This window comes from Oncorhynchus keta, chromosome 22 (assembly GCF_023373465.1).
Source record: "Oncorhynchus keta strain PuntledgeMale-10-30-2019 chromosome 22, Oket_V2, whole genome shotgun sequence".
Lineage (NCBI taxonomy): Eukaryota > Metazoa > Chordata > Actinopteri > Salmoniformes > Salmonidae > Oncorhynchus > Oncorhynchus keta.
Genome location: NC_068442.1, coordinates 32,641,513 through 32,656,366, shown reverse-complemented (window position 1 = coordinate 32,656,366; position 14,854 = coordinate 32,641,513). Strand labels below are relative to the sequence as shown.

At 41.3% G+C, this 14,854-nt stretch overlaps 2 protein-coding genes across 3 annotated transcripts in view; both read right to left on the bottom strand.

Moving 5' to 3' along the window:
* Nucleotides 1–14,854, bottom strand: part of LOC118401366 (kelch-like protein 25) — a 997,662-nt gene that overhangs the window by 553,232 nt on the left and 429,576 nt on the right. The window lies entirely within an intron of this gene.
* LOC118400862 (NT-3 growth factor receptor-like) overlaps nucleotides 1–14,854 on the bottom strand; it is a 321,289-nt gene that overhangs the window by 133,165 nt on the left and 173,270 nt on the right. For both annotated transcript variants that reach the window (XM_052475038.1, XM_052475039.1), the window contains exons 5-7: nucleotides 10,680–10,834; nucleotides 10,151–10,293; nucleotides 8,386–8,527 (exon numbers count right to left, since the gene is read on the bottom strand). In XM_052475038.1, coding sequence (XP_052330998.1) covers nucleotides 8,386–8,527; nucleotides 10,151–10,293; nucleotides 10,680–10,834 — 440 coding nt within the window. The remainder of the gene's footprint in view (nucleotides 1–8,385; nucleotides 8,528–10,150; nucleotides 10,294–10,679; nucleotides 10,835–14,854) is intronic.

Genomic DNA, 14,854 nt, shown 5'->3' with positions numbered 1-14,854 from the left:
AACACCACTCAGTATGAATGTAAATGCAGGAGCAACAAATGCTCATCATATTACCCTGTTCTGGTATCCAGCTGAAGGAAACAATGTGGTCTAATAAGGGAACTTGACGATCAGTTAGTCTAACTAATCACCACAGCTGTTGACATTCTCTGTTTTAAGGCGTTTCCAACAGACAAGCCAAGCGGCTGTTGAGATGATTGGTAATTACCAGGAAGGTTAGGAAACCAAAGAGCATGTGGCTTCATAAAGAACAACACAAACAAAAACAAATGGCTTTGCTGTGTTGCACCAGTGCACTGCCACTGAATAACTAGGGTCAGAGCCCCTCTCTCCTCGCTCGGCTGGAAAGCAATCATGCACATTATGTGATGAAACATTCTATGAATCTCTGCAATCTTTCACGTGGAAGACCACTGCCTTGTCATGGATGAAATATATCCACATCCAAGGAAACCAACTCCAAGTAGAGAGACTTTCACTAGTTTGAAGGCCAACCATACAAATGGTGTTTTGTTGACATTTGAATCTGCTGCTTGGATGTGTCTACTGACCACAGGAACATTGGTTTGTCTCCAGGCTTTTGGTTGAGTGGACACATCCACTCTGAACGATGGCGGCCAGACGCAGTAATAATATCACACCTCATGAAAGTACCCACCACTTAACTCCACATCTATGGTCAATCTGTTAGAAGCTAACCATCTGCAAATCCAGGGCTGTGAATGTGGCATACAGAGCTCATGTAAAGCATCAATCATATTCTGTTTCACTGTTAATTCAGCTAAAATACACTAGGGATGTCACAATACCAGTATTGCGATTCTCAGAGGTATTGTGGCAAGGAAACAACACATGAAGCGGACTATATTTCCTGAGGAAAACAGTCCTAATGTTGGAAACAAGCAGCCTTATGTTGTCAACCAGAATCATGTTTATTTTCTAAGCTATAGCACACAATATTTTACATGCAATAGGTTTCTTTAAAGACCAAAGAGTTTTGTCTGCTTTCTGTTTTCTTTGTTGTCATGGACAATCATATATTGTAGTATTGTGACAACCCTAAAATACACCCTGAAAATGAGTGCTTGAGATAGGGGGGGTGTAGAAAGAGAGCATGAGAGAGAGAGAGTGAGAGAGACTGAGATGAAGAGAGGGGGGGAGAGAGGGAGAGAGAGAGAGAGCAAGAGTACATAGACAATAATATAACATTTGAAATATCTACAGTTGAAGTCGGAAGTTTACATACGCTTTGGTTGGAGTCATTAAATCTTGTTTTTAAACCACTCCACAAATTTCTTGTTAACAAACTATAGTTTTGGCAAGTCGCGTTAGACATCTACTTTGTGCAAGACACAAGTATTTTTCCCAACAATTGATTACAGACCGATTATTTCACTTATAATTTACTGTATCACAATTCCAGTGGGTCAGAAGTTTACATACACTAAGTTGATTGTGCCTTTAAACAGCTTGGAAAATTCCAGAAAATTATGTAATGGGTTTAAAAGCTTCTGATAGGCTAATTGACATCATTTGAGTCAATTGGAGGTGTACCTGTGCATGTATTTCAAGGCCTACCTTCAAAGTCAGTGCGTCTTTGCTTGACATCATGGGAAAATAAAAAATATATCATCCAAGACCTCGTAAAAAAAAATGTAGACCTCCACAAGTCCAGTTCATCCCTGGGAGCAATTTCCAAATGCCTGAAGGTACCACGTTCATCTGTACAAACAATAGTACACAAGTATAAACACCATGGGACCACGCAGCTGTCATACCGCTCAGGAAGGAGACACGTTCTGTCTCCTAGAGATGAAGGTATTTTGGTGCGAAAAGTGCAAATCAATCCCAGAACAACAGCAAAGGACGTTGTGAAGATGCTGGAGGAAACAGGTACAGAATATTTATATCCACAGTAAAACAAGTCCAATATTGATATAACCTGAAAGGCCGCTCAGCAAGGAAGAAGCCCCTGCTCCAAAACCGCCATAAAAAAGCCAGACTACGGTTTGCAACTGCACATGGAGACAAAGATCTTACTTTTTGGAGAAATCTCCCCTGGTCTGATGACACAAAAATAGAACTGTTTGGCCATAATGACCATCGTTATGTTTGGAGGAAAAAGGAGGAGGCTTGCAAGCCAAAGAACACCATCCCAACCATGAAGCACGGGGTGGCAGCATCATGTTGTGGGGGTGCTTTGCTGCAGGAGGGACTGGTGCACTTCACAAAATAGATGGCTTCATAAGGAAGGAAAATTATGTGGATATATTGAAGCAACATCTCAAGACATCAGTCAGGAAGTTAAAGCTTGGTCGCAAATGGGTCTTCCAAATGGACAATGACCCCAAGCATATTCTTCCAAAGTTGTGGAAAATTGCTTAAGGACAACAAGGTCAAGGTATTGGAGCGCTGACCTCAAGCCTATAGAACATTTGTGTGCAAAACTGAAAAAGCGTGTGCGAGCAAGTAGGCCTACAAACCTGACTCAGTTACATCAACTCTGTCAGGAGGAATAGGCCAAAATTCACCCAACTTATTGTGGGAAGCTTGTGGAAGGCTACCCGAAACGTTTGACCCAATTTAAAACAATTTAAAGGCAATGCTACCAACTACTAATTGAGTGTATGTAAACTTCTGACTCACTGGGAATGTGATGAAAGAAATAAAAGCTGAAATAAATCATTCTCTCTACTATTTTTATGACATTTCTTAAAATAAAGTGGTGATCCTAAATGACCTAAAACAAGGGACATTTTTACTAGGATTAAATGTCAGGAATTGTGTAAAACTGAGGTTAAATGTATTTGGCTAAGGTTATATAAACTTCCAACATCAACTGTATACTCTTTGAACATTTTGGGAAGTGTAACATTCACTAATATTTCCCTTGTTTATTTACCCTTTGTTTGTTGTATATTTCATTTGCTTTGCCATTGTAAACATGTTTCCCATGCCAATAAAGCCCATTGAATTGAATTGAGAGAGAGAGTGTAAGAGAGCGTAAGAGAGCGTAAGAGAGAGTAAGCGAGCATAAGAGAGAGAGAGAGAGAGAGAGAGAGAGACTTGTTTCCACCTGAGTTTGCAGATCTCATCATAATCTCTGGGAATCAATATGTATTGAGTATGGAGAGAATAATGTTACACCTCTGTTGGCCAACTGCCTTATCATGGATAAAATATTCACATCCAAGTGAACCACCTCCCAGCTTGCAGGCATCAATATTCAATACACTGGCCTCTGGGCATTGATAGAATGGAACTGCTAGATTGGATAGAAGCAGGCCTAGTTATAGAACGGAGAGGATAGAATGGATAGAAGTACTGATAGAATGGAACTGCTAGATTTGATAAAAGCAGGCCTAGTTATAGAATGGAGAGGATAGAATGGACATGCGTATTGATAGAATAGAGAGGATAAAATGGACATGCGTATTGATAGAATGGAGAGGATAGAATGGATAGGTGTACTGATAGAATGGAGAGGATAAAATGGATAGGTGTACTGATAGAATGGAACCGCTAGATTGGATAAAAGTAGGCCTAGTTATAGAACGGAGAGGATAGAATGGACATGCATATTGATAGAATGGATAGGATAAAATGGATAGGAGTACTGATAGAATGGAACTGCTAGATTGGATAAAAGCAGGCCTAGTTATGGAATAGAGAGGATAGAATGGACATGCATATTTTTATTTTACCTTTATTTAACTAAGCCAGTCAGTTAAGAACAAAATCTTATTTTCTGAATGGATAGGAGTAGTAATATAATGGCAAACATAATATGGATAGGAGTACTGATAGAATGTATTGGAGTACTGATAGAATGGATAGAAGCAGTAATAGAATAGAATGGTGAAAATAGAATGGATAGGATTACTGACAGAATGGAGAGGATAGAATGGATAACATTGAATGGATAGGATTACTGACAGAATGGAGAGGATAGAATGGATAACATTGAATGGATAGGATTACTGACAGAATGGAGAGGATATAATGGATAGGAGTACAGATAGAATGGAGAGGATATAATGGATAACATTGAATGGATAGGATTACTGACAGAATGGAGAGGATAGAATGGATAACATTGAATGGATAGGATTACTGACAGAATGGAGAGGATATAATGGATAGGAGTACAGATAGAATGGAGAGGATATAATGGATAACATTGAATGGATAGGATTACTGACAGAATGGAGAGGATAGAATGGATAACATTGAATGGATAGGATTACTGACAGAATGGAGAGGATATAATGGATAGGAGTACAGATAGAATGGAGAGGATAGAATGGATAACATTGAATGGATAGGATTACTGACAGAATGGAGAGGATATAATGGATAGGAGTACAGATAGAATGGAGAGGATATAATGGATAACATTGAATGGATAGGATTACTGACAGAATGGAGAGGATATAATGGACAGGAGTACAGATAGAATGGAGAGGCTAGAATGGATAACATTGAATGGATAGGATTACTGACAGAATGGAGAGGATATAATGGACAGGAGTACAGATAGAATGGAGAGGATAGCATGGATATGAGTACTGATAGAATGGAGAGGATAGAATGGATAGGAGTACTGATAGAATGGATAACATTGAATGGATAGGAGTACTGATAGAATGGAGAGGATAGCATGGATATGAGTACTGATAGAATGGAGAGGATAGACTGGATATGAGTACTGTTAGAATGGAGAGGATAGAATGGATAGGAGTACTGATAGAATGGAGAGGATATAATGGATAGGAGTACTGATAGAATGGAGAGGATAGAATGGATATGAGTACTGTTAGAATGGAGAGGATATAATGGATAGGAGTACTGATAGAATGGAGAGGATATAATGGATAGGAGTACTGACAGAATGGAGAGGATATAATTGATAGGAGTAATGATAGAATGGAGAGGAGTAGTAATAGAATGGTGAAAATAGAATGAATAGGATTACTGATATAATGGATAGGAGTAGTAATAGAATGGTGAAAATGGAATGAATAGGATTACTGATATAATGGATAGGAGTAGTAATAGAATGGTGAAATTATAATGAATGGGATTACTGATATAATGGATAGGAGTAGTAATAGAATGGTGAAAATGGAATGAATAGGATTACTGATATAATGGTTAGGAGTAGTAATAGAATGGTGAAAATAGAATTAATAGGATTACTGATATAATGAATAGGAGTAGTAATAGAATGGTGAAAATAGAATGAATGGGATTACTGATATAATGGATAGGAGTAGTAATAGAATGGTGAAAATAGAATGAATGGGATTACTGATATAATGGATAGGAGTAGTAATAGAATGGTGAAAATGGAATGAATAGGATTACTGATATAATGGTTAGGAGTAGTAATAGAATGGTGAAAATAGAATGAATAGGATTACTGATATAATGAATAGGAGTAGTAATAGAATGGTGAAAATAGAATGAATAGGATTACTGATATAATGGATAGGAGTAGTAATAGAATGGTGAAAATGGAATGAATAGGATTACTTATATAATGGATAGGAGTAGTAATAGAATGGTGAAAATGGAATGGATAGGAGTACTGCTATAATGGAGAGGAGTAGTATTATAATGGTGAAAATATAATGAATAGTATTACTGATATAATGGATAGGAGTAGTAATAGAATGGTGAAAATAGAATGAATAGGATTACTGATATAATGGATAGGAGTAGTAATAGAATGGTGAAAATAGAATGAATAGGATTGCTGATATAATGGATAGGAGTAGTAATAGAATGGTGAAAATAGAATGAATAGGATTACTGATATAATGGATAGGAGTAGTAATAGAATGGTGAAAATAGAATGAATAGGATTACTGATATAATGGATAGGAGTAGTAATAGAATGGTGAAAATAGAATGAATAGGATTACTGATATAATGGATAGGAGTAGTAATAGAATGGTGAAAATATAATGAATAGGATTACTGATATAATGGATAGGAGTAGTAATATAATGGTGAGAATGGAATGGATAGGAGTACTGCTATAATGGAGAGGAGTAGTATTATAATGGTGAAAATATAATGAATAGGATTACTGCTATAATGGATAGGAGTAGTAATATAATGGTGAAAATAGAATTAATAGGATTACTGATATAATGGATAAGAGTAGTAATAGAATGGTGAAAAAAGAATGAATAGGATTACTGATATAATGGATAGGAGTAGTAATAGAATGGTGAAATTATAATGAATAGGATCACTGATATAATGGATAGGAGTAGTAATAGAATGGTGAAATTATAATGAATAGGATTACTGATATAATGGATAGGAGTAGTAATAGAATGGTGAAAATATAATGAATATGATTACTGATATAATGGATAGGAGTAGTAATAGAATGGTGAAATTATAATGAATAGGATTACTGATAGAATGGATAGATTAGAATGGATAGCATTGACTGGATAGGAGTACTGATAGAATGAATAGGAGTAGTTAACAAAGGATACAACAGGGGTGTCAAAGATATGGCCCATTCAATCTGGCCCATGGGTCGTATGAGTAAAAAAGTATAATAAAGAATATAATTGAGAAGAAATTCAGCCATTCAGCCACAAGAGAATTAGTGAGGTTGGGCACTGATGTTTGGAGATAAAGCCTGGCTCGCAGTCTGCATTCCAATTCATTCCAGAGGTGTTTGATGAGGTTGAGGCCAGGACTCTGTGCAGGCCAGTCAAGTTTTTCCACATCGATCTCGACAAACCATTTTTGTGTGGACCTTGCTTAGTGCACAGGGGCATTGTCATGCTGAAACAGGAAAGGGCCATCCCCAAACTTTTGCCACAAAGTTGGAAGCACAGAATCATCTAGAATGTCATTGAATGCTGTATCGTTAAGATTTCCCTTCAATGGAACTAAGGGGTCCGAACCATGAAAAATAGCCCCAGACCATTACACCAAGCTTCACCTGTTGGCACTAAGCATAAGGGAAGTTAGAATTTTCCTGATATCCTCCAAACCCAGATTCGTCCGTCAGACTAACAGATGGTGAAGTGTGATTCATCACTCCAGAGAGAGCATTTCCACAATAACATCAGGGCAGAAATTTGACAAACTGACTTGTTGGAAAGGTGGCATCCTATGTCGGTGCCACTTTAAAAGTCACTAAGCTCTTCAGTAAAGCTATTCTACACCCAATGTTTGTCTATGGAGATTGTATGGCTGTGTGCTCGATTTATACACCTGACAGCAACGGGAGTGGCTGAAATAGCCGAATCCACAAATTTGAAGGGGTGTCCACATATCTTTGTGTGCATGTATACTCTATTCACTCTGTCCAGCTTGCTAACAGTCATTGAAATGAATGCTAGACAGTGAGGGAGCATCAGAAATTCAAAAAACTATGGATTGTGGACAAGTCTTAGCAAATTTTGACTGTGAGGAAATATAAGACATTTGAAGCGCGGCCCTCCATACCTCAAGCCAAGTACAGAGAGATCCTGAAGAGAGATCCTGAAAACCTGCTCCTGAGCACTCTGGACCACAGACTGGGGCAAAGGTTCACCTTCCAACAGGACAATGACCTTAAGCACACAGCCAAGACAATGCAGGAGTGACTCTCGGACAAGCCTCTTAATGTCCTTGAGTGGCCCAGCCAGAGCCCAGACTTGAACATGATCGAACATCCCTGGAGAGATCTGAAAATCGCTGTGCATAGACACTCCCCATCCAACCTGACAGAGCTTGAGAGGATCTGCAGAGAAGAATGGGAGAAACTCCCCAAATACAGGTGTGCCAAGCTTGTAGTGTCATACCCAAGAAGACTCAAGGCTGTAATCGGTGCTTCAAAAAGGTGCTTCAACAATGTACTGAGTAAAATGGTTTGAATACTTATGTAAATGTGATATCTGTTGTTGTTTTTTAATACATTTGCAAAAAAATTATAAAAACCTGGTTTTGCTTTGTCATTATGGGGTATTGTGTGTAAATTGATTAAAACATTTTTATTTGTTTTTTAAAATCTTTATCAATCTTAGAATAAGGCTGTAACGTAACAAAATGTGGAAAAATTCAAGGGGTCTGAATACTTTCCAAATCCACTGTACATGTAACTTAGATGCACATAAAGAATTCATAGCACAATTTGAGGAATAAAATGTAATTAAACGTTGTCTGCATATTAAAGCTAAATAGTGGTGTAACAAGGTGCTTGACAACATCTGCAGCATTCATGGGCTGACTGTGATCTGAATATTTGCATTCTGTACATGCATTGGAGAGTGAGCTGAATATTGGCTCCATCAAACAGCAAACACAGTGTTTGCGATGTGCAATTTGATAAATACAAACTTTGAAGTGGAATTGGTTATCACTACGTACAATGGACAGTGAGCTGAATTGAGGTGTTGGCCATCCCCACTTTGTTCTCTGCTATACAGGTCAGCATGTAGAAGTTGTCATCACGACTCACGTTGAACAGGGTCAGATTGATGGAGTGGACATTGGGCCAGTACACAGTGGACTGGAACAGAGCAGGAGAGAAAGAGAGAGGAGTGAGTGATACAGTAGGATAAAGATAAAGGTGCTTGACAACCTCATAGCATAGTGGCAGACAAACTCCATTAAGGATTTTAGATGTAATATTCTGCATGTTAAACATTTCCAGGGTTTCAGAAAGCTGTGAAATTAGAAACACACAATTGGACATGGACATTCTCTATTGCACAACAACTGAATTTCATAACTAACTGGAATCTAAATGGCACTGACCCTGAAGTTGTACTGTAGCTAACACAAACTCCAAGGTCACAAGCCAGGTAGTTTCTGAAGCTAGATATACACAAATCACAATGGTACATTACATGACCAAAAGTATGTGGAGACCTGCTTGTCGAACATCTCATTCCAAAAGCATTGGTATTAATATGGCTTGGTCCCCCCTTTGCTATTATAACAGCCTCCACTCTTCTGGGAAGGCTTTCCACTAGATGTTGGAACATTACTACTGGGATTTGCTTCCATTCAGCCACAAGAGCATTAGTGAGGTCATGCACTGATGCTGGGAGATTAAGCCTGGCTTGCAGTCTCCGTTCCAATTTATCCCAAAGGTGTTCAATGAGGTTGATGCCAGGGCTTTGTGCAGGCCAGTCAAGTTCTTCCACACTAATTTCAACAAACCACTTCTGTATGGACCTCGCTTTGTGCACGGTCATGTATGGACCTCGCTTTGGGCATTGTCATGCTGAAACAGGAAAGGGCCTTCCCAAAATTGTTGCCACAAAGTTGGAAGCACATACTCGTCTAGAATGTCATTGTATGCTGTAGCATTATGATGTCCATTCACTGGGAGCCAGAACCATGAAAAACAGCTCCAGACCATTATTCCTCCACCAAACTTTACATTTGGCACTATGCATTGGGTCAGGTAACATTGTCCTGGTAAAACAAAACAAATTTGTCCGTTGGACTGCCAAATGGTGAAGTGTGATTCATCACTACAGATAACGCATTTCCACTGCTCCTTTGGCAGCGAGCTTCACACCACTGCAGCCAACGCTTGGCATTGCAGGTGATCTTAGACTTTTGTGCATCTGCTCGGCCATGAAAATCCATTTCATAAAGCTCACGGCAAAAAGTTATTGTGCTGAAGTTGCTTACGGAGGCAGTTTGGAACTCGGTAGTGAGTGTTGCAACCGAGGGCAGGATATTTTTACGCGCTACGCGCTTCAACATTCAGTGGTCCCATTCTGTGAGCTTGTGTGGCCTACCACTTCGCGGCTGAGCCGTTGTCACTCTTAGACGTTTCCACTTCACAATAACAGTGTTTACAGTTGACAGCAGCTCTAGCAGGGCGTAAATTTGACGAACTGACTTGTTGGAAAGGTGGCCTCCTATGACGGTGCCACATTGAAAGTCACTGAGCTCTTCAGTAAAGGCCAGTAAGTAAGTAAGGCCATTCTACTGACAATGGAGACTGCATTGCTGTGTGCTCGATTTTCGACACCTGTCAGCAATGGGTGTGGCTGAAATAGCTAAATCCACTGATAAGGGGTGTCCACATACTTTAGTATAAATAGTGTACAACCCAGTGATCAATAGAATCACAGAGTGCATTGTGTGTCCCCTGGTTTGTCCCCTAGCCCACCTGGTGAGTGTTGATGGAGTGGAGGTCAATGACGGTCCAGTCCACCTCAGGTAGGGGGGATCCAGATCCATTACAGGTGATGGTGACTCTGTCCCCCTCAACAACCGTGAGGTTAAAGTGCGTCACACTGATGTCCGGCAGGTCTGAGAGACAGAGAGAGAAAGGAGGAGAGAGGGAGGGAAAGAGAGAGAGAGAGAGAGAGACAGAGAGAGAGAGACAGAGAGGGAATACAATAGAACCTAGACACAGCACACTTGAAATTCTCACTGAGACACTTTGAGCTATTGTGCATTCTATTTGGGAAAGGGAAAGGAAGGAACAAGCAGAGTTTCAGAACAGTGAGTTGTCATGACTCTTTTTGACCGGCTGTCATGAGATGAGTTATGACAGGCGTTTAGGTCATTCTTAAGAATTCGATGTGAATAGTCTCGGCTCTATGACAGCCATTCCAAGTAAAGTGCTCCCTATTATTCTACCATGGGATGATTGAGGAGTGTGAAGCAGGGAACGTGGCGCCAGTGGTTCGTACCACAGAGTGAGATATTCATAGCCTGCAGAGGGATCTTGGAGGCTCCGTTGTTGCAGAAGAGTTGCTGGGTGTTCAGGCCAGCCTCCCCTCGCTGCTGCCACAGCTGAATCCAGCGGATATCACAGCCACACTCAAACACCACTTCTTCCAGCCTCCTGTGGAGAGGGAGGGAGGGAGGGAGGGAGGGAGGGAGGGAGGGAGGGAGGGAGGGAGGGAGGGAGGGAGGGAGGGAGGGAGGGAGGGAGGGAGGGAGGGAGGGAGGGAGGTGGACAGAGAGAGAGAGGGAGAGAATAAAAAATGTATGTTGAGAAACAACACTATGCATCTGTGGTCATTTACCGTCAGGACAGGCAGAAGTAGGTGAAGGACAGTCTTATCCTCCAGACCAGCCACAAACAGTCATCACACCGTGCCTGGGAAGGAACTGGAGACCCTCCATCTCATCTCCAGGCCAGGATGTCTTGCTCCCAGACAGACAAAATAACTTTTTTACTTGCTTTGAGTACAATAGGCTGCAGGCCCAGACGGCATCCCCAGCCGCGTCCTCAGAGCATGCACAGACCAGCTGGCAGGTGTGTTTACGGACATATTCAATCAATCCTTATCCCAGTCTGCTGTTCCCACATGCTTCAAGAAGGCCACCATTGTTCCTGTTCCCAAGAAAGCTAAGGTAACTGAGCTAAACGTCTACCGCCCCGTAGCACTCACTTCCATCATCATGAAGTGCTTTGAGAGACTAGTCAAGGACCATATAACCTCCACCCTACATGACACCCTAGACCCACTCCAATTTGCTTTCCGCCCCAATAGGTCCACAGACGACGCAATATCAACCACACTGCACACTGCCCTAACCCATCTGGACAAGAGGAATACCTATGTGAGAATAGTGTTCATCGACTACAGCTCAGCATTTAACACCATAGTACCCTCCAAACTCGTCATCAAGCTCGAGACCCTGGGTCTTGATCCCGCCCTGTGCAACTGGGTACTGGATTTCCTGACGGGCCGCCCCCAGGTGGTGAGGGTAGGTAACAACATCTCCACCCCGCTGATCCTCAACACTGGGGTCCCACAAGGGTGCGTTCTGAGCCCTCTCCTGTACTCCCTGTTCACCCACGACTGTGTGGCCATGCACGCCTCCAACTCAATCATCAAGTTTGCGGACAACACTACAGTGGTAGGCTTGATTACCAACAACGACGAGACAGCCTACAGGGAGGAGGTGAGGGCCCTCGGAGTGTGGTGTCAGGAAAATAACCTCACACTCAACGTCAACAAAACAAAGGAGATGATTGTGGACTTCGGGAAACAGCAGAGGGAGTACCCTCCTATCCAAATCGACGGGACAGTAGTGGAGAGGGTAAGTTCCTCAGCATACACATCACGGACAAACTGAATTGGTCCACCCACACAGACAGCTTTGTGAAGAAGGCGCAGCAGTGCCACTTCAACCTCAGGAGGCTGAAGAAATTTGGCTTGTCACCAAAAGCACTCACAAACTTCTACAGAGGCACAATCGAGAGCATCCTGTCGGGCTGTATCACCGCCTGGTATGGCAACTGCTCCGCCCACAACCGTAAGGCTCTCCAGAGGGTAGTGAGGTCTGCACAACGCATCACCGGGGGCAAACTACCTGCCCTCCAGGACACCTACACCACTCGATGTCACAGGAAGGCCATAAAGATCATCAAGGACAACAACCACCCGAGCCACTGCCTGTTCACCCCGCTATCATCCAGAAGGCGGGGTCAGTACAGGTGCATCGAAGCAGGGACCGAGAGACTGAAAAACAGCTTCTATCTCAAGGCCATCAGACTGTTAAACAGCCAACACTAACATTGAGTGGCTGCTGCCAACATACTGACTCTACTCCAGCCACTTTAATAATGGAAATTGATGGAAATAGATGTAAAAATGTATCACTAGCCACTTTAAACAATGCCACTTAATATAATGTTTACATACTCTACATTACTCATCTGATATGTATATGTAAATACTGTACTCTATATCATCTACTGCATCTTGCCATCTTTATGTAATACATGTATCACTAGCCACTTTAAACTATGCCACTTTATGTTTATATACCCTACATGAACTCATCTCATATGTATATACTGTACTCGATACCATCTACTGCATCTTGCCTATGCCGTTCTGTACCATCACTCATTCATATATCTTTATGTACATATTCTTTCTCCCTTTACACGTGTGTGTATAAGGAAGTAGTTGTGGAATTGTTAGGTTAGATTATTCTTTGGTTATTACTGAATTGTCGGAACTAGAAGCACAAGCATTTCGCTACACTCCCATTAACATCTGCTAACCATGTGTATGTGACAAATAATTTGATTTGATTTGGCTAACCGTAGGCTGGGGCTGGAAGCGGGTGGATATGATTTGGACTTAGCTCTTCCCTCAACAAACACAGGCCCTGCACCAGCCCTGGCTAAATCAATATTGTCACATTAATGTGAACGACACGGATGACAAATTTGAAAATGATAGCAGGGAAGAGCTAAAGGTCTTCTTTGTAGAACCACCCAGAGCAAATACAATTTTAAATTCATGTGCTTTGGTGGGTGACCGTGAATTTCAATATTGAAAATAGAATATCACAGTGCTTGAGCATGAGCACATACTGTACAGTAAGACTCACATTATTTTAACAAATGATGAATGAGGGTTGGAGAACAGGAGGGGTGTGATGTTCATACCCTGTGATGCTCAAAACATTAATAATGATTTAAATTATTAATCATAATTATCCCCTTAAACAACACGCCAAACACACTCCCACCCACGACCCCCCTCACACCCCGGCTTTCCAGATCCTCACACCCAGGCAGCTCCTGTGATGAGGTGTGGGGTTCTGATGAGACAGACTGGGTATCACTGTTAGCTCTACTGCTTCAAACAAGCCTTCATACGACATCATGTCGTTTCCTCTATTTAAGATACATTTGTCCAGACATGTCTTATTCATTAAGATAAGGAGAATGGGTCAAATGAATAGTCCTCACAATGCTCATATCTGAATAAAATAGTGAACGTGCCCATTGTATTCTTTGTCTTTCATCCACATGGTAAAACTACTTTACACTTTTGACATCTTTCCTGACATTATTATCACATTTGTTACATTTGTCCATGGACCAGAGAAGACTATGAAGTGGCAGTTAGCATGTCTAATCCCTTTAGTTCCACATGATGTGCACCCTGCTTCCTGCTGCCTGCTTCCTCCTGCCTGGGTCTCTGAGGGCCTAGTGGGTAGTACAGCGCAGCACACTAGATCCAACATATGGAAAGAGAGATAAAACACCTGGACCTGGAGGACATTTCATTAACATGATCTTAGCTTGCTGTGTGCTTGTATACTTATTGATTCACCAGTTGACAAAAGAGAGATAACCTTTCTGATTTACAAGATGGGGTCAGAGTTTGCGCGTGAAAAGCGGAGTGTGCATGCCAAATGAACATCGCAGCCATCGCTATACACTACATAACATGCAGGTCTGGATGGGGGGGAGAGTCACTCACAGAGACTTTTTCTGTTGTCTCCTCTGGTTGGTAGATGGCCTTTGTGTATTACTCAGTACCATCACAACATACCTTTGAAAATATGTACTTAATTAACAACATAGAGACAATAAACCGAGGATAGCATGATATAAAGATAGCCCAAGGGGGGTTTGGCCACAGCACTGACTGATTATGGCCTGTGAGAATATCCATTTGCATATCTTCTACTAACCTGAATAAAACATCAAATTAACCTTTGGAAAGGTCAAGGTGGCATGCAGCTAGGAACACACATGGGAGTCCAGTAGCCTATATGCTGAGCTGAGAATGGCAAGTCACATATAACTTAATCATGGTTATGTATTATACATTAGTATCTGCTTTAAAATGGCTAACTTAGCATGCGACAGGTACGGAGGGACATTGGATACAATATGTGACAACAGAGAAATGCATACATAAATAATTTTTTGCCTCTTTTGTACAGTATTGTACATGGAATTATGCGTAGGGAGGTGTGGCCTGAATACAAATAGCTTCCATTTTCAAGGTGGCCTGGGAATTGATCAGCCTGCCACATACACTTACCAGGATAAATGAGACACAAGGGTTTTTCATCAGTTAAAGGTAAAGTTGGTGATGCC